This window comes from Bombina bombina, chromosome 6, assembly GCF_027579735.1.
Source record: "Bombina bombina isolate aBomBom1 chromosome 6, aBomBom1.pri, whole genome shotgun sequence".
NCBI classification, from domain to species: Eukaryota; Metazoa; Chordata; class Amphibia; order Anura; family Bombinatoridae; genus Bombina; species Bombina bombina.
Genome location: NC_069504.1, coordinates 717,845,134 through 717,870,833, shown reverse-complemented (window position 1 = coordinate 717,870,833; position 25,700 = coordinate 717,845,134). Strand labels below are relative to the sequence as shown.

The 25,700-nt window shown below is 38.2% G+C and overlaps 1 protein-coding gene across 4 annotated transcripts in view; it reads left to right on the top strand.

Annotated features, from left to right (window-relative positions):
* The window catches only part of LOC128662231 (CD209 antigen-like protein C), a 295,491-nt gene that overhangs the window by 204,860 nt on the left and 64,931 nt on the right, over positions 1 to 25,700 (top strand). For 2 of the 4 annotated variants that reach the window (XM_053716052.1, XM_053716050.1), the window contains 2 exons: positions 7,700 to 7,759; positions 19,053 to 19,112. In XM_053716052.1, the coding sequence (XP_053572027.1) occupies positions 7,700 to 7,759; positions 19,053 to 19,112 (120 nt within the window). Of the gene's footprint in view, positions 1 to 7,696; positions 7,760 to 19,052; positions 19,113 to 25,700 lie in introns of all 4 variants that reach the window. The other 2 variants (XM_053716051.1, XM_053716049.1) reach the window with 1 other exon arrangement.

Below are 25,700 nucleotides of genomic sequence, written 5' to 3'. Positions count from 1 at the left end.
GGGGGTTAACTTAAAAAATTTGGGGACTTTCTAAACCCTGTAAGAAGATCGATAAGGTCATTCTCAGAAATGCAACAAAATTTTGATATCCCTGATTCACATTATTATTTTTATGTACAGGTTTTTCACTACATTACAGGAGTATTGAAAAAAAAACTAACGGCTAGATTACAAGTTTTGCTTTAGGCTGAAAAAGCAGCGTTAACAGGTCCTAACGCTGCTTTTTCACTACCACTGATATTACGAGTCTTTCAGGTTTAGGGTCCACGCACACTTTTTTGGCCTTACCGCAAAATGACTTACGTAAACTTTGTAAACCCTTTTTTCTATGGGACTTCCATAGCGCTGGTATTACGAGTCTGTCCTGGGAGGCCAAAAAGTGAGCGGTACACCCTACCCCGTCAAGAGTCCTACTGCATTTAAAAGTCAGTAGTTATGAGTTTTACACTACAACGCTGTAGCATAAAACTCATAACTAAAGTTCTAAAAAGTACACTAACACCCATAAACTACCTATTAACCCCTAAACCGAGGCCCTCCCGCATCGCAAACACTAAAATAAAAATTTTAACCCCTAATCTGCCACTCCGGACATCGCCGCCACTATAATAAACATATGAACCCCTAAACCGCCGTACTCCCGCCTCGCAAACACTAGTTAAATATTATTAACCCCTAATCTGCTGTCCCTAACCTCGCCGCCACCTACATTATACTTATTAACCCCTAATCTGCTGCTCCGGACATCGCCTCCACCTACATTATACTTATTAACCCCTAATCTGCTGCCCCCAACATCACCGACACCTACATTATTTTTTATTAAACCCTAATCTGCCGACCCCAATGTCGCCGCAACCTACCTACACTTATTAACCCCTAATCTGCCACCCCCAATGTCGCCGCCACTATTCTAAATGTATTAAGCCCTAAACCTAAGTCTAACCCTAACCCTAACACCCCCTAACTTAAATATAATTACCATAAATCTAAATAAAATTTAATGTTATTACATAAATAATTCCTATATAAAACTAAATACTTACCTGTAAAATAAACCCTAAGCTAGCTACAATATAACTAATAGTTACATTGTATCTAGCTTACGGTTTATTTTAATTTTACAGGCAAGATTGTATTTATTTTAACTAGGAAGAATAGTTATTAAATAGTTATTAACTATTTAATAACTACCTAGCTAAAATAAATACAAATTTACCTGTAAAATAAAACCTAATCTAAGTTACACTAATACCTAACACTACACTACAATTAAATAAATTAACTAAATTAAAAACAATTAAATAAATTAAATTAAATTAGCTAAATCACAAAAAAAACCCCACTAAATTACAGAAAATAAAAAAACAAATAACAAATCTTTAAACTAATTACACCTAATCTAATAGCCCTATCAAAATAAAAAAAAGCCACCTACATTATTTTTATTAACCCCAAATCTGCCACCCCCAACGTCGCCGCCACTATTCTAAATGTATTAACCCCTAAACCTAAATCTAACCCTAACACCCCCTAACTTAAATATAATTACCATAAATCTAAATAAAAATTAATATTATTACATAAATAATTCCTATTTAAAAAATAATACTTACCTGCAAAATAAACCCTAAGCTAGCTACAATATAACTAATAGTTACATTGTATCTAGTTTAGGGTTTATTTTTATTTTACAGGCAAGTTTGTATTTATTTTAACTAGGTAGAATAGTTATTAAATAGTTATTAACTATTTAATAACTACCTAGCTAAAATAAATACAAATTTACCTGTAAAATAAAACCTTACCTAAGTTACACTAACACCTAACACTACACTTCAATTAAATAAATTAACTAAATTAAAAACAATTAAATACATTAAATTAAATTAGCTAAATCACAAAAAACGCTAAATTACAGAAAATAAAAAACAAATAACTGATCTTTAAACTAATTACACCTATCAAAATAAAAAAGCCCCCCAAAATAAAAAAGCCCCCCAAAATAAAAAAAAAACCTAGCCTAAACTAAACTATCAATAGCCCTTAAAAGGGCCTTTTGCAGGGCATTGCCCCTAAGTAATCAGCTCTTTTACCTGTAAAAAAAAATACAAACAACCCCCCAATAGTAAAACCCACCACCCACATAACCAACCCCCCAAATAAAATACTAAGCTCCCCAATGCCCTGAAAAGCGAATTTGGATGGGCATTGCCCTTAAAAGGGCAGTTAGCTCTTTTGCGGCCCAAAGCCCTAACCTAAAAATAAAACCCACCCAATACACCCTTAAAAAAACCTAACACTAACCCCCTGAAGATCGACTTACAGTTCTGAGGACCGGACATCCATCCTCAAGGAAGAAGCAGAAGACTTCATCCAACCGGGACAAAGTCCTCAATGAAGCGGGATGAAGTCTTCGTCCAAGCCAGGCGAAGTGGTCCTCCAGACGGGCAGAAGTCTTTATCCAGACGGCATCTTCTATCTTCATCCATCCGACGCGGAGAGGCTCCATCTTCAAGACATCCGACGCGGAGCATCCTTCATCCGGAGTCTTCTTACTGAATGATGGTTCCTTTAAGTGATGTCATCCACGATGGCGTCCCTTAGATTCCGATTGGCTGATAGAATTCTATCAGCCAATCGGAATTAAGGTAGAAAAAATCCTATTGGCTGATTGGATCAGCCAACAGGATTGAACTTCAATCCTATTAGCTGATTGCATCAGCCAATAGGATTTTTTCTACCTTAATTCCGATTGGCTGATAGAATTCTATCAGCCAATCGGAATCTAAGGGACGCCATCTTGGATGACGTCCCTTAAAGGAACCGTCATTCAGTAAGAAGACTCCGGATGAAGAGGATGCTCCGCATTGGATGTCTTGAAGATGGAGCCGCTCTGCGTCGGATGGATGAAGATAGAAGATGCCGTCTGGATGAAGACTTCTGCCCGTTAGGGGGGGTTAGGGTTAGACTTAGGTTAAGGGGTTAATACATTTAGTATAGTGGCGGCGACGTTGGGGACGGCAGATTAGGGGTTAATAAATGTAGGTAGGTGGCGGCAATGTTAGGGACGGCAGATTAGGGGTTAATAATATTTAACTAATGTTTGCGAGGCAGGAGTGCAGCGCTTTAGGGTTTAATATGTTTATTATAGTGGCGGCGATGTCCGGAGCGGTAGATTAGGGGTTAATAAGTATAATGCAGGGACGGGGGGAGAGAGACACAGAGGGTTAGAGAGAAAGAGACACAATCACACACAGAGGGTTAGAGAGAGAGAGAGAGACACAATCACACACAGAGGGTTAGAGAGAAAGAGAGACACAATCACACACAGAGGGATAGAGAGAGAGAGAGACACACACACAATCACACACAGAGGGTTAGAGAGAGAGAAATAAAGAGAGAGTGAGAGACACAATCACACACAGAGGGTTAGAGAGAGAGACACACAATCACACACAGAGGGTTAGAGAGAAAGAGAGACACAATCACATACAGAGGGTTAGAGAAAGAGAGACACAATCACACACAGAGGGTTAGAGAGAGAAAAAGAGAGACACAATCACACACAGAGGGTTAGAGAGAGAAAAAGAGAGACACAATCACACACAGAGGGTTAGAGAGAGAGAGAAATAAAGAGAGAGTGAGAGACACAATCACACACAGAGGGTTAGAGAGAGAGAGACACAATCACACACAGAGGGTTAGAGAGAAAGAGAGACACAATCACATACAGAGGGTTAGAGAAAGAGAGACACAATCACACACAGAGGGTTAGAGAGAGAGAGACACAATCACACACAGAGGGTTAGAGAGAAAGAGAGACACAATCACATACAGAGGGTTAGAGAAAGAGAGACACAATCACACACAGAGGGTTAGAGAGAGAGAAAGAGAGACACAATCACACACAGAGGATTAGAGAGAAAGAAATAGAGAGAGACACAATCATACACAGAGGGTTAGAGAGAGAGAGAAAGAGAGAGAGACACACAATCTCACACAGAGGGTTAGAGAGAAAAGAGAGAGAGACAATCATACACAGAGGGTTAGAGAGAAAGAGAAAGAGAGAGAGACACACTATCACACAGAGGGTTCGAGAGAAAGAGAGAGAGACAATCATACACAGAGGGTGAGAGAGAGAGAGAGAGAGAGAGAGAGACAATCACACACAGAGGGTGAGAGAGAGAGAAAGAGACACAATCACACACAGAGGGTTAGAGAGAGAGAGAGAGAAAGAGAGACACAATCACACACAGAGGGTTAGAGAGAAAGAGAGAGACACACAATCACACACAGAGGGTTAGAGAGAGAGAGAAAGAGAGACACAATCACACACAGAGGGTTAGAGAGAGAGACACAATCACATACAGAGGGTTAGAGAGAGAGAAAGAGAGACACAATCATATACAGAGGGTTAGAGAGAGAGAGAGAGAGACACACAATCACACACAGAGGGTGAGAGAGAAAGAGAGATACACAATCACACACAGAGGGTTAGAGAGAGAGAAAGAGAGAGAGACACAATCACACACAGAGGGTTAGAGAGAGAGAGAGAGACACACAATCACACACAGAGGGTGAGAGAGAAAGAGAGAGACACAATCACACACAGAGGGTTAGAGAGAGAAAGAGAGAGAGAGACACAATCACACACAGAGGGTGAGAGAGAAAGAGAGATACACAATCACACACAGAGGGTTAGAGAGAAAGAGAGAGAGAGAGAGAGACACAATCACACACAGAGGGTTAGAGAGAGAGAGAGACACACAATCACACACAGAGGGTTAGAGAGAGAGACACAATCACATAGAGAGGGTTAGAGAGAAAAAGAGACACAATCATACACAGAGGGTTAGAGAGAGAGACACACACACAATCACACACAGAGGGTGAGAGAGAAAGAGAGAGACACAATCACACACAGAGGGTTAGAGAGAGAGAGAGAGAGACACACAATCACACACAGAGGGTTAGAGAGAGAGACACAATCACACACAGAGGGTTAGAGAGAGAGAGACACAATCACACACAGAGGGTTAGAGAGAGAGAGACACAATCACATACAGAGGGTTAGAGAGAGAGAAAGAGAGACACAATCATACACAGAGGGTTAGAGAGAGAGAGAGAGACACACACAATCACACAAAGAGGGTGAGAGAGAAAGAGAGAGACACAATCACACACAGAGGGTTAGAGAGAGAGAAAGAGAGACACAATCATACACAGAGGGTTAGAGAGAGAGAGAGAGAGACACACACAATCACACACAGAGGGTGAGAGAGAAAGAGAGAGACACAATCACACACAGAGGGTGAGAGAGAAAGAGAGAGACACAATCACACACAGAGGGTTAGAGAGAGAAAGAGAGAGAGAGACACACAATCACACACAGAGGGTGAGAGAGAAAGAGAGATACACAATCACACACAGAGGGTTAGAGAGAGAGAAAGAGAGAGAGACACAATCACACACAGAGGGTGAGAGAGAAAGAGAGAGACACAATCACATACAGAGGGTGAGAGAGAAAGAGAGAGACATAATCACACACAGAGGGTGAGAGAGAAAGAGAGAGACACAATTACACACAGAGGGTTAGAGAGAGAGAGAGACACAATCACACACAGAGGGTTAGAGAGAGAAAGAGACACAATCATACACAGAAGGTTAGAGAGAGAGACACAATCACACACAGAGGGTTAGAGAGAGAGACACAATCACACACAGAGGGTTAGAGAGAGAGAGAGAGAGAGAGACACACACACAATCACACACAGAGGGTTAGAGAGACACATAAGGGATGAGAGTCAGAGGGGGAGGAAGAGAGACAGAGAGAGAAAGAGACCATGGGGGAGAACAACACATAAGGAGAGAGATGGATAGATAGAGAGAGAGAGAGACACACACACACACACACAAGGGGGGGGGATAGGGACCACTGCATTTTAAAGTAATAAAACAGCAGAGCTACAGAGAGTTCAGAAAATGAGTCTATAATTTAGTGTGAAGTACAGAGGCAAGCTGCTAAGTTAGAGGGTGTAAAGTTTGAGTAAACAAAATACAAAAACGACCCTGCTGTAAAAGAGTAAAAAAACACTAAACCACATTCATTAAATTATCATTTTCACTAACAGAATCCCTTTCAGTAAAATCTTACTTTAATAAGATGTGGCTGAAACACTGCTCTCTCTGCCTCTCTTCCTGCTCTGTAAGGATTCAGGAAGTGACAGTGGCACATTCCACTGCACTTAGAGGGGAAGAACAGAACTCTCTTTTTCACTTTAGCAAAGCTAGCAGGTTCACAGGACAGCAACAAAATATATGAAAGTTGTTTTTTTCCGTTTTTATTTTGTTTTATATGATTTAACATCCAGCCCCAACCCTATGTTCCACTTACTAATGCCTCTCGCTGGATTGGTTCAGCCCAAATAGGACTGCCTCAAATAAGCAGTTAATGGGCCATGCAATGATCTTAACCACTTGCATCCAGTAGGTGGCGCAGCATGTTTTGTAATGGTGGGCAGACCTGCTTGTGCCTCTCCATTGCACAACATATAGCTGTGAGAAAAAAATTGCTGGGGGGAAAAATATTAAAAATTTTTTTTTAAAGCCAATAAAAAATATATATATTTTTTTGCCCATATGAGAGGTGAAGCACTGCCTCACCTGCCTCTAGTGACTGCACATCACTGGGTTATACTGGTAAATAGAAAATGTACATTGAGAAAATGGCTTATTGCACAAACTCCTAGTTTTAATTTAAGTAATTCATTTAATCTTGATAAACCAGCTAACTACTGAGTTTTTTTGATGTTTTTGAAGTTAGGAAGTTGAGAGTAAAAAAATTCTTAGAAAAATTGTGTCTTTTAATCAAAGCTACGGATATTTCCACAGAGAAACAGATTCGTTCACCTCTGGCAGGTAATGAGTCTTATTTTATAAAGGGGGGTCAAGAATTAGATTTAGGTCTTGTTGCATGAAGATAATTTTGTTATTTGGTAGCATTTGTATCCAGTAGGCATATATTAATGCTAATATTGTGAGCAGGTTAATTAAATTTGTTCAAAGAGCTAAAGGTGAGTGCACAGAAATAAACCGCAGAAACTCAAGGTTGAAACCAAGGGCCGCATCAGCGCCTCTCCCGACACAAAACAGACCAGTCAAACAAAAAGTTTGCAGTCTAAATGTAAGCAATGCTAAAGTTTCCCTTTACGTGGGATACAAACAAAGTGGGTGAAGTAAAGTTCATATTGTAAGGCACATATGAAGCACTTTAGACGGAGAGATATAAAAAGTGCATACCTTTATTTCATGTGTAAGAAACACACAGCATTCAAAAGTTTAGTGATTACCAGGAGACACTGGTGCTAATGGAGGGTGACATCATCTGACGCATTTCACGCCTTACTGGCACTTTGTCATATGTGCCTTCCAATATGAACATTACTTCACCTCACCTTGATTATATACCACGTAAAGGGAAACTTTTGCATTAATTAAATGTGTATACTTGTAATTTCTTCTGCTTTATTCTTTCATTTTGTATAAATCATTTTTTAATAATAAAAAAATATATATATATATTTTTGCATAGTAGGTTGTTTTGTTTTTTTAAACCAAAAATGACAAAGTGTGTTATTAATGTTTCATTCCTAATCAGAAATCATGTTTTAAAGTTATTTTCTTGTTCCTCAAGCAGACACCACAGGAGTTTCTCAAATGGACCTTGTTAACAAGTTAAATGAAGTTAGAAGTAATGGTAAGTTGAAAAAACTAATTCATTAAAGTGTTTATTATAATGGCATTAGTGTTGTTTTACCCAAATGAATCTATGAAGTAGTGGGGTTAATGAGCGTGCTAAGATCATTGCAAGATCTAGTGTTAGTAAGCCTAAGCTGCTCCCTATCACACATGGTTGATACAAGCACACAACTTTTATATCATAGAGCACACAAAGCCTTGAACATTTTCCTAATCATCCGTATTTAGTACTAGGTTTAAAATCTAACATGTAGAGAGTTATAATAATGTCATCAACATTAAAATTATCACAATTTTTTTAATATAAAATATTTCACGTTTGATTTCAATAGTTAATTATGGGTAGTAAAACAACTCCACAATTTACTTTCATTATTTATTTATTAATTGCCACTTTTTTTGTAATTTGACTCTGATAAAGTGAGTTTCCAATTTTGAGAATTGTAAGTGTACACAATGGGGTAGATTTATTAAATGTCGGACGGACATGATCCACTTTAGCATACTCTGTCGGCATTTAACATTGCACCAGCAGTTCTTGTGAAATGCTTGTGCAATGCCGCCCCCTGCACATTCGCAGCCAATCGGCCACTAGCAGGGGGTGTCAATAATCTCGATCATATCTGATTGGGATGATTGCTGTCTGCAACCTCAGAGAGGGCAGATGAGTTAAGGAGCAGCAGTCTTAGATCGCTGCTTCTTAATTTTTGTTTCCGGCGAGCCTAAAAGGCTTGTGCGGAAACAGCTGCATTCACAGCTTAATAAATCGTCCCCTAGATCTTTACAACCCTAACCCTGCTTAATATATATCCTGAATTGGCTTAACTGGCAGGGGTCATCAGATAAGAAACTGCAAAACAATGTAAGCTTTGCTGGCAGAATTGCCATGGTAAGCCTTGTCTAATGCAATAAAAAGCCCAGATTTGATCTTCCAAGTAACTCAAGTGGTGGTTAGGGTCAATACGCTCGCCTAACATCGCGGCCGCGGAACTGAATACACTCTCCATATTTATAAAAAAGCCAGCAAAAAGCTGCGCACCAAGTACGGGGCGAAGAGCATTGGACTGTTGTTAACTAGCAGTCATCGATCTCGCTGCTATTCGGCTTTTTCCAACTTTATTTATACCCTGTCACTAAACGCCGCCACTATACTAAAGTGTTTAACCCCTATCCCGCCGCTCCCGGACCCCGCCACCACCTAAATAAATGTATTAACCCCTATTCCGCCACTCTCGGACCACGCCGCCATCTAAATAAATGTATTAACCCCTAAACCTCTGGCCTCCCACATCACTACCATTTAATAAACATATTAACCCCCTAAACCTAACAACCCGCTAAATTTACATTAAAATTAAAACATCCCTATATTCAAATAAATTAAAACTTACCTTTAGAATTGGAAAAGCCAATAGAATACGAGCCAGTAGGATTTTTTCTACCTTAATTCCGATTGGCTAATAGAATTCTATCAGCCAATCGGAATCTAAGGGACGCCATCTTGGATGACATTCATCGGGTAGTCGTCGGATGATGAGGATACTCCGCGTCGGATGTCTTGAAGATGGACTCGTTCCACGTCGGATGGATGAAGATAGAAGATGCAGTCTGGATGAAGACTTCTGCTCGTCTGGAGGACCACTTCACCCGGCTTGGATGAAGACTTCTCCCGGCTTCGTTGAGGACTTCGGCCCGGTTGGATGAAGACTTCTGCTGCTTCCTTGAGGATGGATGTCCGGTCTTCAGAACTGTAAGTCGATCTTCAGGGGGTTAGTGTTAGGATTTTTTAAGGGTGTATTGGGTGGGTTTTATTTTTAGGTTAGGGTTTGGGCCGGAAAAGAGCTAACTGCCTTTTAAAGGGCAATGCCCATCCAAATGCCCTTTTCAGGGCAATGAGGAGCTTAGGTTTTTTTAGATAGTATTTTATTTGGGGGGTTGGTTGTATGGGTGGTGGGTTTTACTGTAGGGGGCGTTGTTTGTATTTTTTTGATAGGGCTATTAGATTAGGTGTAATTAGTTTAAATATCTTGTAATTTGTTTATTATTTTCTGTAATTTGTTTGTTTTTTTACTTTAGCTAATTTAATTAAATGTATTTAACTGTTGTTAATTTAGTTAATTTATTTAATTATAGTGTAGTGTTAGGTGTTATTGTAGGTAAGGTTTTATTTTACAGGTATTTTTGTATTTATTATAGCTAGGTAGTTATTAAATAGTTAATAACTATTTAATAACTATTCTACCTAGTTAAAATAAATACAAACTTGCCTGTAAAATAAAAATAAACCCTAAACTAGCTACAATGTAACTATTAGTTATATTGTAGCTAGCTTAGGGTTTATTTTATAGGTAAGTATTTAGTTTTAAATAGGAATAATGTAGTTAATGATAAGAATTTTTAGTTAGATTTATTTAAATTATATTTAAGTTAGGGGGGTTAGGGTTAGACTTAGGTTTAGGGGTTAATACATTTAGTATAGTGGTGGCGACATTGGGTGTGGCAGATTAGGGGTTAATAAATGTAGGTAGGTGGCGTCGATGTTAGGGACGGCAGATTAGGGGTTAATAATATTTAACTAATGTTTGCGAGGCGGGAGTGCGGCAGTTTAGGGGTTAATATGTTTATTATAGTGGCAACGACGTTGGGGGCAGCAGATTTAGGGGTTAAAAAATGTAGGTAGGCTGCGGCAACATTGGGGGCGGCAGATTAGGGGTTAATAAATATTATGTAGGTGTCGGCGATGTTGGGGGCATCAGATTAGGGGTTCATAAGTATAATGTAGGTGGTGGCGGTGTCTGGAGCGGCAGATTAGGGGTTAATAAATATAATGCAGGTGTCGGCAATGTCAGGGGCGGCAGATTAGGGGTTAATAAATGTAAGATTAGGGGTGTTTGGACTCGGAGTTCATGTTAGGGTGTTAGGTGTAGACATAAATTTTATTTCCCCATAGGAATCAATGGGGCTGCGTTACTGAGTTTTACGCTGCTTTATGACAGGTGTTAGTCTTTTTTTCAGCCGGCTCTCCCCGATGATTCCTATGGGGAAATCGTGCACGAGCACGTACAACCAGCTCACCGCTGACTTAAGCAGCGCTGGTATTGAAGTGAGATATGGAGCAAAATTTTGCTCTATGCTCACTTCTTGCCTTTTAACGCCGGGTTTGTAAAAACCCGTAATACCAGCGCTTTATGTAAGTGAGCGGTGAGAGAAAACTGCTCGTTAGCACCACACAGCTCAAAACGAAAAACTTGTTATCTAGCCGATAGTTAATTTAATTGTTAGTTTAATGTAATTGTAGTATCATAGTTAGGGTAGGTTAATTAATAGTTTAATATAGTTTAACTTCTAAACTTCTAAAGGTAAGATTTAATTTATTTTAAGATAGGGATGTTGTAATTTTAATGCAAAGTTACCGGGTTGTTAGGTTTAGGGGTTAATAGCTTAATTTAGTTTATGGCGATGTGGGGGCTGGCGGTTTAGGAGTTAATAGGTTTAGTTAAAGGGACAGTTCACCCAAAAACTTTCTCCCCTTTAAATTATTCCCAATGATCCTTTTTACCTGCTAGAGTGTATTAAATTGGTTGCAAGTGGCTCCTTTACTCCTATTTCAGCATTTGAAATAGCTGATTTAGCTTGTGGTTTCCCAACCTATACCGAAAGTTTCGATACTGGAGAATATGCTATTGACAAGCCTAAGTAAACACAGTCATCAGAAGAAGTTACACTCTAAGTGGGATGCAGGATAGTTAAGTAATAAAATGATCATTTTCCATTGTTCTCTCTTTGTATTGAGCTTTGGTGTTCCAGACAAATATAAGATAAGGAAGTAAGTCTGTGTACACAAAGTTATAACATAATGAGATCTGATATTATATTTAAGTTCAACCCATTGTAATAGGCTGTGGTTTCAAAGCCCAAAAACAGCTACTTAATATACACAAATAAACCTGAAAATGCAATTTCTTATACATTTTATACTCTGCAGCTGGTATAACAAGTCATTGCAAATACATAAATGGAAAAACAATTTTACAGTGTACTGTCCCTTTAATGGTAGTGATGTGGGAGGCCAGAGGTTTAGGGGTTAATACGTTTATTTGGTAGGCGGCGGGGTCCGGGAGCAGCAGAATAGGGGTTAATACATTTATTTCGGTGGCGGCGGGGTCCAGGAGTGGCGGAATAGGGGTTAATAATATTATGTAGGTGGCGGCGATGTCGGGCGGAAGATTAGGGGTGTTTAGACTCAGGGTATATGTTAGGGTGTTAGGAGTAAATGTAACTGGTTTTATACCATAGAAATCAATGGGATATAGGGCAGCATCGAACAAAAGCTTTTGCTGCTTTCAGACTCCCATTGTTTCCTATGGCATCTGCGGCCTCCAGGGTGGCGGATTGAAAACCAGATACGCTGGGCCGGAATAGCCTCGAGTGTACCTGTTAGAAATGTGTATTCGGAACATCTGTAATGACGTAAGCATCGATCTGTGTCGGATTGAGACCGGTGGATCGCATGTTACGTCACAGATTTCAAATTTTGCCGGTCTGTAGGCTTTGATAAATAGGTCGAATCAAGCTCACCACAATTACGCTGCGGTATTCCGGCATATTTGCGGTTGACGGCTTGATAAATAGGCCCCATAGTATATTAATTTATTACAAGATTGTATGTTCATTTAATTTAAAATACAAGGGTTGATATATAAAGTAAGATTGTCCAGTGTCTATCGAAAATATACACAAATTGATCTATCCATCAAAGGGCTAGATTACGAGTAGAGGGCAAATTAACACTCCCGCTTAAGCATTAATTGTACTAGAAGTAAGATGTTTGGGCTTGTATTATGAGTTGAAAGTAAACTCATGAATTTATAATGAATCATATACTTTGAATTAAATAGGATTCTTCTTTTGGGGGGAGGGGTATTTGTTAATGAATTTGAATACAGTATTTATTTCATTAAAACATATTTTGCTATAACATTCCCTCCTTTTATGTTAATGTCCAAATCTTCTATTAGTCAAAATATTATGTTTGAAAAAATCCTAAAAGTGTGGAGTAAGATTCAGAAGATACATGATGTTCCCCACTAACACTCAAGCTTTGTACCTCTTAAAGGCAATTATAAGTTCCCTCCTGGGTCATCTACACAGATCTTTAAAGACTGGGAAGGGGTTAACTTAATAGAAAATTGGAGACTTTTTAGACCTTGTGAGAAGATCGATAAATCCAACAACATTTTGATATCCCTGATTCACATTTTCTTTTTAATGTACAGGTTATTCATTACATTACAGGAGTTTTGAAGAAATGCCCCCATTTTTGGAGCCTCATTTTCTTACTAAGTCCATCTCTCTTTTTTAAATGTAAAATACACCTCATCCAAAATGTTTCAAGTTTTATTGGATGCAGGTGTAACTAGTGTTATGTCAAATATGGTGGAGTGATGACAGAAAGAATCAATGATAACTTTAGAAAAAGATAACCTTGAGAAAAGTCTCAAAGTTGTTTGTCAAACCACACTTGACTCTTGTTATAGGGAATCTAAAATTAAAATGTTGCATAGATTTTACATTACCCCTAAAAAAGCTACAAAATTATCCAACTGTAAAAGTAAATGTAGAAAGTGTCAACTGAAAGATACCATGCTGCAACATTATTTTTGGGCTTGTCCCAAAATCCATCAACTTTGGGCAAAAATGATCTTCTGGGTCTCTAAAATTATTAAGTTAAGAATTCATATTGATTTTTTAAGATATATTTTTGAACTGCAATCAAATAAACAAGGAGAAGGTCTCATTCATAGTTATAGTTATACTGGTAACTAGGAAATGGGTACTGAGAGAATGGTTTTCTGCACAAACTCCTAGTTTTAGAGTGATTGATTTAAACTTGATAAACCAGCTAACTATTCAGGTTTTTGATGTTTTGGAAGTTAGGAAGTTAAAAGTAAAAAAATTCTTAGAAAAGTTTGAGTCTTTTTGTAAAAGCTCTGGATATCTCCGCCCAAAAACAGATTTTTTTTTTCTACCTCTGGTAGGTAGTGAATCTTATTGTATAAATTGGGGTCAAGTGTTTGCATGAACAATATTTGTTATTGTTAGCATTTGTGTCCAGTAGGAATATATTAATCTTAATTTTCAGCAAAATTACAAGCTTTGCGGTAAAGCTATACCCCTGAAAAATTGGCCATTGCGTGCGGAATATGCAGGTCTCCCGTATTACAAGTCGTGGCGGTACAGCTATACCGTTAGCATTTTAGACTTTACACAACTCTCCATTTCGCACTCAAATAATGACTTTTGAGTGTGGAATTTTAAAATCTCCCGTATTACAGGTTGTGTGGTCCGGCTATAACGCTATCGTTATAGCTTATACCGCCACGATCCATTACTTGATCTGAGACCAGTTGTTATGGATTTTGTGAAACAAAAATGTTTCACAAAACCCATAACAAAAATGTTACAAAGTACACTAACACCCATAAACACCCATAAACTACACTATTAACCCCTAACCCGCCACCCCTGGGATCACAAATACTTTATTAAACTTATTAACCCCTAATCCGCCACCCACCCACATCACCAACACTAAAATAAAGTATTAACCCCTAAACCGCCATCCCCCGCATGGCAAATACTATAATAAACCTATTAACCCTTAAACAGCCGCCTCCCTGCATTGGTAATACTAAACTAAAGCTATTAACCCCTAAACCGCCGGCCCCCACATCGCAACACACTAAATTAAACTATAACCCCTAAACCTAACACCCCCCTAACTTTAAATTAAACTTACAATATAATTTACAATTTTACATTAAACTTCAAATAAATAAAAACTTACCTGTGAAATTAAAAAAAACTAAGATTAAACTATAAATTAACCTAACATTAATATTTTCTCTGTAATAATCTTTTATTGAGGTTTTGCAGAAAAGAGGACATACAATAAATGGTGCATATCGTAAATGACAACAGTTCGTCATAGGAGACAATACAATGAAATATGTAAAATAAAAACCGACAAACATAAGACGTATCAAAATATTAACTGAAACCTCCATTTGATATATACAATAGTTTTCATAAATGACTAGTTAGCTGGCTGCTCTTGGACTCTTTAATATAGGGAAAAAAACTGCTGGGGTTTGGTAGTCATGTTAGAGACCCTATTGGGCCCAATGACACGTTCAAGGTAGTTTTTCAGTGGGTAAGCACCGCTTGAGATGAAGTGGTCACATATGGACCGTAATACTATTAGGTGGACAACATCCAATATATGACGATATAAAATGACATGATATGATATAGGATGTGGGGGGGAGGTTATTATCTGAGGAAAGAAAGTTTACCAGATATGGGAAGAGCAACTGTAGGGCTGGTTGGCGATAGGGCTAAAATAAATGGGCTAATTGTAGAGGAGCATACTAATCATAAAGACCTTTTCCATAGGAGATAAGAGCTACACATTATGTCATAAAATATGTATTGGCGTATCTACCCACTTGTGCCTTCATGTTCACCGCAACATCAAGCTTGTTGGTCATGGATAAATTAAGGGTTCATCTGTTTGGTAGATCAAGCTAGTGGGGTAGGCAAGTTGCAAAGTCTTGCTGTTAGGGTAAGATATAAATAGGTTTAGGTGAGATAAAATATTAAAACGGACACTTTATCTTTAAGGTGGCTCCTAACTATTAATCTCAAGTAAACTTTGAGTGACGTATTACAGCTCTAACATATTAGGCATATTACATCCCATCTGGGGAGCCCTAACTATCAAGCTTAACACTAAACCACCACCAGATAGAAACCCCAAGCACATTATGGACCTTCTTATCTGAACATCAAAGTTATTGAGCGCATCTAACTAAACACATATAGATGTTGAATGCTTGTTGGGAATGGATATGGGTGAAAACAGATATGTTAAAATCTTGGTCTTATATTACCATATGTAAGTGCAGTATCAAGCCATGAATGTGTGGAACTTTCTGACTCTTCAGAGCTCTATGGGATATGTATCTCAATGGGACCCAAATAATAAATATAGTAAGAACATAGCACATAACAATTTCAACATTAATCAGAAACAAAGCTCAAACGGGCTATCTAGATATTCACCTACCATCGTAGACAGATTATTCGTAATGCTTAATAAACAGATTAGGAAAGAGAAGTTAAAAGAGTCACAGGGAGGAAAGTGAGAGTATCTTAACCTACTCCAGGCTTATGGCTATCTGAACAGTGTATAGTAGATACAGTCACGCATCTCATGTCTCTATATTTTCATTTGTCAAGTGGCAGACAGAACCCAAGTTATACACTTGACAATAGGATTGGCCTTGTAAGCTAGCTGGTTAACGTAAGAGAAGCAGGATAATGGTAACTACTGGGACGCCTGCTGGTTTCTAAGCAATTCTGTCACATTTTAAATATGAGATATATAAATAGCTCTGGGTAATAATATTGTAATATGGTTGTACTGTAAGAATCTCGGTATGCCAGATTGTAAACATTATGTAAAACTAGATTAGTTAGGCGTAGGGCACCCTTCACTATAGACCTGAGGTCTTTGAAAACTTTAGACATCTTTTGATCCAGCTCTGATAGTAGTTTATGGACGGTTGCATTTACTTCCTCCATATCGAAAGGTGTAAAGCGTGCCAGTAGTGTACAGGTTGCTGCTGCTACTCGGGATTCTTATTTGGAGGGCTTGCTGGTCCGGTACTGTTCAGCAGCGTTCATAGGCCCCCACAGCTCCGGGACCTTCTGTGCTATTAATCAGGCACCCAACTTAGTTAGAACCATCGAAACCACCACATACAGATAGGTAAAAGCTTGACTGGTGGAAAGGTGCACTTAGGTAATGGTTTTAGTGCATTTTTACTGATACTTATTAACAAAACAGCAGAGCAGAGTAAAAAACATGTCTGCTCCTGTAGCTGGCTGACTCCGCCCCCAAACATTAATATTTAAAAAAAAAAAAAAAAAACGAACATTACAAAAAACAAACACTAAAATTACGAAAAATGTAAACAAAAACTAACATTACCAAAAAAACACTAAAACTATGAAAAATAAAAAAACACTAAGATTACAAAAAATAATAAACAAGATTATCCATAATAATAAAAATTAAACCTAATCTAATACCCCTATAAAAACAAAATAGCCACCCCAAAATAAACCTCCCCCTAAGCTAACAATAAACTTCCAATAGCCCTTAAAAGGGCCTTTTGTAGGGCATTGCCCTGAAGCAATCAGCTCTTTTAACTTAAAAAATGACAGTCCCCCTTAACAGTAACCCCCCTAACCAACCAACCCCCCAAAATTAAAAAACCTAAGTCTAAAAAAACCTAAGCTACCCATTGCCCCTAAATGGGCATTTGTATGTGCATTGTCCTTAAAAGGGCAATCAGCTCTTTTGCGCCCATAAAAAAAAGCCCTAATCTAAAAAAAAAATCACACCAAAAAAACCCATTTACTCCAGAAAATGTACACACCGTTCCAGAAGTCCGGAAGTCCAGGCAGAGCAAAGGCGAAGATCTTATTCCAGGGTGGCACCATCTTCTATCTTATCTTCTTCCCGGAGGTGCGGAGCGGTCTTCGGTGATGCACGAATCCGGAGTGCTGGTCCTCATCTGGAGCGCTGCTCATACAAATGCCCCTTTAGGGGCAATGGGTACCTTAGGTTTTTTTAGACTTAGTTTTTTTTAATTTTGGGGGGTTGGTTGGGTGGGGGTTTACTATTAGGGGGGACTTTATTTTTTTATCTAAAAGAGCTGATTACTTCAGGGCAATGCCCTACAAAAGGCCCTTTTAAGGGCTATTGGTAGTTTATTGTTAGCTTAGGGGGTGTTTTTATTTTGGGGTGGCTATTTTGTTTTTATAGGGGTATTAGATTCAGTTTAATTTTTATTTTGCATAATTTCGTTTATTATTTTTTGTAATCTTAGTGTTTATTTTTCATAATTTTAGTGGGGGGTTTTTTGGTAATGTTAGGTTTTTTTAAATTTTTGTAGTGTTAGGATTTTTGTAATATTGTAATTTATTTTTTTATTTTTTTAAATATTAATGTTAAGTTAATTTGAAATTTAATCTTAGTTTTTTTTTTTTATTTCACAGGTAAGTTTTTATTTATTTTAAGGTAGTTATATTGTAAGTTTAATTTAAAGTTAGGGGGTGTTAGGTTTAGGGGTAATAATTTAATTTAGTGTATTGCGATGTGGGGGCCAGTGGATTAGGGGTTAATAGGTTTATTATAGTAGTTGCAATGTAGGGGGCTGGCGGTTTAGGGGCTAATAGGTTTATTATAGTAGTTAAGATGTGGGGGGCTGACGGTTTAGGGGTTAATTGGTTTATTTAGTGTCGGCGATGTTGGGATGCCAACAGTTTAGGGGTTAATAGGTTTGTTTAAGTGTTAGTGATACGGGGCAGCAGTTTAGGGGTTAATAACTTTGTTTAGTGTTGGCAATGTCGAGGGCGGCAGATTAGTGGGCATATTTATAAGTGTGTTAGCAGACATGATCCAATATAGCGGATCATGTCCGCTGCACATCGATAAATGCCGATAGCATACGCTCTTGGCATTTATCATTGCACCAGCAGTTCTTGTGAACTGCTGGTGCAATGCCGCCCCCTGCAGGTTCGCAGCCAATTGGCAGGAGGGTTTCTTTAGACCGCTGCTTCATAACTTCTGTTTCCGGCGAGCCGGAGCTTGATAAATATGCCCCTAGGGGTATTTAGACTAGGGTTTTATGTTAGGGTGTTAGGTTTTTACATAACTTTCTTTTCCTTTTCAACATCAATGGGGATTGCATTATAGCGATTGCCATTCCGCGATCGCACTTGTTAGGTTTTTTCTAACACTTTTTCTACATTGATGTCTATGGGGGAGTACGTTCATGAGCACGTCAAGTCAGGCCTTGGCTTTTGTGCGGTATGGAGCTTAACGCACCCTAACGCACAGCACAAGAAGGTTTTTGTGAAACTTGTAATGGCAGCGCTATGGAGAGTGCAATACCGCTCATTTATTTGCGTTATTTACGCACCGGGTTTAGCGCACAACTTGTAATCTTGGTGATTGTGAGCAGGTTAATAAAATGTGTATACTTGTAATTAATCTGCTTTATTCTTTCATTTTGTATAAAGAATTTGTAATACAAGAAAAAAGAAAGAAAAAATATTTGTGCATAATAGTTCTTTTTCAATCTAAAAGTGACGAACTGTGTTATTAATGTTTCATTCCTAATCATAAATAATTTGTGATTTTCTTGTTCTTCAATCAGACACCACAGGAGTTTTTCTAATGGACCTTGTTAACAAGTTAAATGAAGTTAGAAGTAATGGTAAGTTGAAAAAACAAATTCATTAAAGTGTTTATTATAATGGCATTAGTGTTATTTTACCCAAATGAATCTATGAAGTGGTGGGGTTAATGAGCGTGCTAAGATCACTGCAAGATCTAGTATTAGTAAACCTCAGCTGCTCCCTATCACACATGGTTGATACAAGCACACAACTTTTATATCATAGAGCACACAAAGCCTTGAACATTTTCATATTAAGACCCTCTCATCTAGCTTCTAGCTCAGCTTGGCCACTGAGCATAGATATTTAGGTTAGTGGATTTTAGTTCTCTAGTTTCCATTTTGATGTGTTTTATTGTGTTTCTCTGCTTAAGGGAAGGAATATTATCACAATTTTATAATATAATAATTTTAGAATATTTTATAATATAAAAGTTTCACATTTGATTACAACTCTACAATATATATTCATTATTTATTTATTATTTATTTGTAATTTGACTCTGATAAAGTGAGTTTCAAATTCGGAGAATTGTAAGTGTACACTACGAGGCCTATTTATCAAAGAATCAACTTAGTTGCATTTGCCGGCACCAATACGCTCGCCTAACATCGCCTAACATCGCGGCCGCGTATCTCAATACGCTCTCCATATTTATAAAAAAAGCCGGCAAAATCCGCACACCAACTACGGTGCGATGAGCAGCGGACTGTTGTTAACTAGCAGTCATCGATCTCGCTGCTATTCGGCTTTTTACCAACTTTATTTATACCATGTCACCAAACACCGCCACTATACTAAAATGTTTAACCCCTATCCCGCCACTCCTAGAGCCCACCACAACTAAATAAAATATATTAACTCCTATCCCGCCGCTCCCGGAGCCCACCGCAACTAAATATAATATATTAACCCCTATCCCGCCGCTCCGAGAGCCCACAGCAATTGTAACAAAATTATTAACCCCTAAACCCCTGGCCTCTCACATCACTACCATTAACTAAACATATTAACCCCTAAACCGCCAGTCCCCCACATCGCCATAAACTAAATGAACCTATTAACCCATAAACCTAACAACCCGCTAGCTTTACATTAAAATTACCTTATCCCTATCTTATAATAAATTAAAACTTACCTATATACCTTAAACTATATTAAACTATTAATTAACCTACCCTATTATACTAAAATTGCATTAAACTATATTAAACTATTAATTAACTTACCCTAACTATTATACTAAAATTACATTAAACTAACAATTAAATTAACTAAATTACATATTTAAAAACCTAACCCTACTCAAATTATTTAAATCTACAATTAAAAATTACTAAATTACAAAAATAAAAACTAAGTTACAAAAAATAAAAAACACTAAGTTGCAAAAAATAAAAAAACACAGTATCAAAAATAAAAAAGAATTACACCTAATCTAATAGCCCTATCAAAACAAAAAAGACCCCCAAAATAAAAAAAAACCTAGCCTACAATAAACTACCAATGGCCCTTAAAAGGGACTTTTGCTGGGCATTGCCCCAAAGAAATCGGCTCTTTTACCTGTAAAATAAATACAAACAACCCCCCAACAGTTAAACCACCACCCACACAACCAACCCCCCCAAATAAAATCCTATCTAGAAAACCTAAGCTCCCCATTGCCCTGAAAAGGGCATTTGTATGGGCATTGCCTTTAAAAGGGCATTTAGCTCTTTTACTGCCCAGACCCTACTCTAAAAATAAAACCCACCCAATAAACCCTTAAATAAACCTAACACTAACCCCCGAAGATCCACTTACAGTTTTTGAAGACCGGACATCCATCCTCATTCAAGCAGCAGAAGTCCTCATCCAAGTGGCAAGAAGTCCTCAACGAAGTCTAGAGTAGTCTTCATCCAAGCGGCAACAAGTCGTCCTCCAGGCGGGCAGAAGTCTTCATCCAGATGGCATCTTCTATCTTCATCCTTCCGACACAGAGCAGCTCCATCTTCAAGAGATCCAGCGCAGAGCATCCTCTTCATACGGTCCCAGCCGTACACTGAAGGTTCCCTTTAAGGGACGTCATCCAAGATGGCGTCCCTTGAATTCCGATTGGCTGATAGAATTCTATCAGCCAATCGGAATTAAAGGGTAAAAAATCCTATTGGCTGATGCAATCAGCCAATGGGATTGAGCTCGCATTCTATTGGCTGATTGGAACAATGCGAGCTCAATCTCATTGGCTGATTGGAACAGCCAATAGGATTGAAGCTCAATCCTATTGGCTGATTGCATCAGCCAATAGGATTTTTTACCCTTTAATTCCGATTGGCCGTAGCACTTCGTTGCTTGATCTCGGCTCGTGAGGGGGCGTGGCCTGATGCGTTTCGTGACTCGATTGGTCACTTCATCCACGAGCCGAGATCAAGCAACGAAGTGCTACGGCACTGCTTGCCAAGCACCCAGATCCACTGGGATTTTTCTAACCAGCTAGAGTGGAATATTGAAAACGAGTGAGTTTTTTACAACTACCGCTTATATGTACACACTTTGTATATGAACTGACACAAGCGTTTTTTTATGAAGTTTTTTATGGAAGTTTTGCATGTTTTCATTTATGCCTTGTGTATCAAAATAAAAACACCCTTTTAAGAACTTTATGGTGTTTGATACATACATCTATTCAGCCCCTAAATTACTAATGTGTCATGATTCCACCTTAAATCCCTCTGTCCACCTTTACTATTTACCTATAAAAGGCTATCAGATGCACCTGTTTATTGAAGTTGTGTTTCTGATGAACTTCCTGTTCCTCCGTTTCTACTCATTCAAGCCTTTAACTACTTTTTGTGAATCACCTACGTTGGATCAAGCCTTCATTTTCAAAGTGTGTCTCAAGTGTTTATCTCTTTCAACTTACTTCACCTAAGGTATTTATCCTTTTGCCGTAACCCATAGCCAGAACCACTGACGTCATCTCACTCCGACTACCAGCTGTGTGTCTACACCTCTCACACGCTGTTTCTCTGGAGCCGCACAGCACTCGCTCCCTGCAGCCTTCCTCCTGTCTGACCTGTTCAGCGTACGCTGCATAATCAATACCGCTGCTTCCCTGCTGTGACTTTGTTTCATACCAGTCTCCGCTCAGGTACAATCTCCCTCAGCTCAAAAACTGTCTTTGGCTCAAGTAAGATCAGCTTGTAACTTACATTGTTATTTTTGCTCATTCCATATAACATCTCATTTATAACGGATATATATTTTTTCAATCATTCGTTTACCATTTGTCTCCTATTAACTCTAGTGAGCACAGAGTGTCTTATTTTTTGCCTATTATACAGCCTGTCTCTATTAAGACAATTCTTATTCTGTGTGTGTTAAACCTAAAGATTCATTCTCCTCAGATTTACCACTCTGTATTATTTTTTCTTATACAAATCATTTCAATTACTAATATTAAGTCTGCTTTATTCCATGTGTTTAACTCATTCAAAGCTATATGTGTTAACTATTGGAAAAAGCTACAAATCTAATTTTTACTTATTAATATCACCTGGAGGCATGACAGAATAATCAAGCCTTAAAAATACATAAAAGTTACTCTGAGTTATGGATCCTGCAGCAATGGCAAATGAAATAACCAGTTTAAATCAAAAGGTGGAGATATTAGCTCAGGGTTTAACAGAATTAAAAAATGAAAATAATACCTTGAAACGTATTATGAATGACTTTATTACACAAAAGGCAGCTGAACACCCTGAACCAAAAATTAACCCTCCAAGTGTGTTTGCTGGTGTACGCACTCGTTTTCGTGAATTTCGCAATGCATGCTTACTCATGTTCTCTATGAAACCTAAGACATATTATTCTGATAGAGTAAAAGTATGCACTGTGATTTCATATTTAAATGGGGAACCCAGATTATGGGCTGATAAATTTTTTGAGGCTAATGATCCCATTTTAGGTTCTAAGGAAGATTTCTTTAACGCAATGGCCTTATTGTATGAAGACCGCAACACCCAACTCACTGCTGAAAATAACTTGAGAACACTTAAGCAGGGCAAACGGCCAGTTGAGGACTACGTCGCAGAGTTTCAACTATGGGCTACGGAGTCTCAGTGGAACTCAGTCTCTCTACGCAATCAGTTTCGTCTGGGACTATCAGAACATTTGAAAGATGAGCTTTCTCGTATTGAGTTCCCAGACACGCTTGAATCTCTCATAAAGATCTCTATCTCAATGGATAGGAGATTCAGGGAACGCCGTGCTGAAAAGGTACCAACTGAACCCTACCCAAAGAAGTACCATCTACCACAAGTACAACAACCATCCTCAAGTCCTGTACCTATGGAAATTGGCACAATAAAAGGTCCACTAACATACGAAGAAAAACAACGAAGAAGAAGTTTAAATCTTTGTATGTACTGTGGAAACAAGGATCACACAGTATCCACCTGTCCAACTCTAATGCGCCAGAAGAGGGGTAAGATACTGATAGTTAACCCTCAAATTAATTCTAAAATGATATCACACTTAACCATTTCATTGTCTTTGCAGTGGGATCAACATCTTCTGCTGAATGAGGCCATGATCGATTCAAGGGCGTTTGGCATGTTCATGGATCAAACTTATGTTACAAAAAATAAAATACCCAGAGTGTTAAAGCAATTCCCTGTACTTGTAAAAGTTATTGATGGTTCCACTCATTTAAAAGGTCCAATAGCACACCACACTATTCCACTACTCACTACTACAGGTAATGGACATACTGAATATATCACATTCGATATACTACCTAACTCTATCCATCCTATCATTTTAGGATTCCCCTGGTTACATCAGCATAACCCAAGTATTGATTGGGTTACCAATAATATACAATATACATCTCGGTACTGTACCACTACTTGTTACCCCACAATCTCTCTAAACCACATACAACCTCAAATACCCTCAGAATACCTTGAGTTTTCAGATGTATTTAATCTTAAAGAGGCAGAAAATCTACCACCTCATAGGCCATTCGATTGTCCTATAGACAACAAACCTAAAACCACCATACCTTTTGGTAAAATATATCCTATGTCTAATAAAGAGTTGCAATACCTTAGAGAATATCTCGACGAAAATTTAAGAAAAGGGTTTATATCCACCTCCACATCTCCAGCAGCTGCTGGAATGTTTTTTGTGACCAATAAGGATGGTACTATACGTCCTATTATAGATTACAGGGGTTTAAACGAAATTACAGTAAAAAATCGCTATCCACTTCCACTCATCCCTGAACTCCTAGAAAGATTAACTGATGCTCAAATCTTTACCAAACTAGATTTGAAAGGTGCGTATAATCTCATACGCATGAGGAAAGGGGATGAGTGGAAAACAGCTTTTAAAACTCGTTATGGCTTATATCAGTACAATGTTATGCCTTTTGGCTTGACAAATGCTCCAGCAACTTTTCAGTTTTTTATAAATGAGATATTCAAGGATTTATTAGATATCTGCGTAGTGATATATCTAGATGACATTTTAATGTATTCAAAGAACATAACTGACCACATCAAACACGTACGATGGGTTTTAATGAGGTTAAGAGAGCATCATCTTTATGCTAAATTAGAGAAATGTCAATTCCATGTAAAGACAATCAAATTTCTGGGTTATATCATCTCCCCAACTGGCATCGAAATGGATCCTGACAAAGTAAAGGTTGTTTTGGATTGGCCTGTACCTACCAGTTTAAAATCTCTCCAAAAGTTTCTTGGTTTTTCCAATTTCTACAGAAGATTTATTCAGGGATATTCCTCCATTGCTCAACCCTTAACTAAATTGACAGGAAAAACCAGATTTTGTTGGACAAATGAAGCACAAGAAGCTTTCGAACATCTGAAAAAATGTTTTACTTCAGCTCCCATCTTACAGCTTCCTGATCCAGATGCAGATTACACCTTAGAAGTTGATGCCTCAAATATTGGTTTTGGGGCAATTTTGTCTCAACGACGCGTTGGATCACAAGTTCGCCATCCTGTTGCCTTTTATTCCCGACTTTTGACGCCAGCGGAAAGGAATTACTCTGTCGGTGATCTAGAACTTTTGGCAATAAAGGTTGCCATGGAACATTGGAGGCATATTCTAGAAGGCACATCCAAACCCTTTTTAGTACTAACAGATCACAAGAATCTACAGTACCTAAAGAAAAACAAAACTTTATCTTCACGTCAGGTCCGATGGTCCCTTTTTCTAGATCGCTTTAACTATCTCATACACTACAGACCAGGATCAAAAAATACTCAAGCAGATTCTCTATCCAGAACTTTTCAGAATGTACCTGAAAAGGAAGAGGCACAAAATATCATACCCACTCACAGATTCTTAGCCTCTATTACTTCATTCCATTCTGATCTACTAAATGCTCAACTCAAAGATTCCACAATCCCTTCAATCTGTACTAAGGACTCGAAGACCGGTTTATATCATAATCACAAACTTTTGTATGTACCACCAACATTAAGAAAACAATTACTTCATCATTTCCATAATCTTCCACTATCAGGACATCCAGGTATTACTAAAACCCATGAGTTATTGAATAGAGAATATTGGTGGCCGAAAATGAAACAAGATATTTGTAACCATATCACTGA